Source organism: Leptonychotes weddellii, unplaced genomic scaffold (genome assembly GCF_054177405.1).
Source record: "Leptonychotes weddellii isolate Sample4059 unplaced genomic scaffold, ASM5417740v2 HiC_scaffold_16096, whole genome shotgun sequence".
In the NCBI taxonomy this organism is placed as follows: domain Eukaryota; kingdom Metazoa; phylum Chordata; class Mammalia; order Carnivora; family Phocidae; genus Leptonychotes; species Leptonychotes weddellii.
Window position 1 is genome coordinate 3,770 of NW_027743301.1, and position 842 is coordinate 4,611.

Below are 842 nucleotides of genomic sequence, written 5' to 3' on the forward strand. Positions count from 1 at the left end.
CCTTTTGGGGAACATCTGATGTTGTGATGGAAATTCCTAATCAGAGGGGAAATAGGGATCCCCTCAAGGGGTCCAGATCCATTCATAAAATATTAAAATTAGTATTTGGACAATATAAATTATATCATTTCCACAATGTTAGCAGACTATTTGTGTGAAATTTGTTATGTTAATTTCCCCTGTGCTGGTAGTCACCTCCACCACATGGACCCAGGAAATGATACAGGAATTTCAGATTTTCTTCTTCTGGGATTGTCAGAGGAACCAGAACTGCAGTCCCTCATATTTGGGCTTTTCCTCTCCATGTACCTGATCACCGTGTTTGGAAACATGCTCATCATCCTGGCCGTCAGCTCTGACTCCCACCTCCACACCCCCATGTACTTCTTCCTTGCCAACCTGTCCTTTGTAGACATCTGTTTCACCTCCACCACCATCCCCAAGATGCTGTGGAACATCCAGACTCAGAGCAAAGTCATAACTTACTTAGGCTGCATTGTGCAAATGTATTTTTTCATACTGTTTATAGGATTAGACATCTTTCTCCTGACTGTGATGGCTTATGACCGCTTTGTGGCCATCTGTCACCCCCTGCACTACATGGTCCTCATGAAACCCAGGCTCTGTGAACTATTGGTTCTGGTGTCCTGGATCCTGAGTGTCTTGCATTCCTTGTTAGAAAGCTTAATGGTCTTGCAACTGTCCTTCTGTAGAAAGGTGGAAATTCCCCACTTCTTCTGTGAACTCAGTCAGATGATCCAACTTGCCTGTTCTGACACCTTTCCTAATAACATGGTGATGTATTTTGCAGCTATGCTGCTGGGGGGTGCTCCCCTGGTTGG

The 842-nt window shown here is 44.5% G+C and overlaps 1 protein-coding gene across 1 annotated transcript; it reads left to right on the plus strand.

The window, feature by feature from the left end:
- Nucleotides 1-204: 204 nt before the first annotated feature.
- LOC102746887 (olfactory receptor-like protein OLF4) lies at nt 205-837 on the plus strand (the record flags this gene model as incomplete). Its single annotated transcript, XM_006738115.2, has 1 exon — nt 205-837. A coding segment is annotated over exon 1 (633 nt), but the record flags the coding sequence as incomplete, so codon positions are not given.
- Between the last annotated feature and the right edge of the window lie 5 nt (nt 838-842).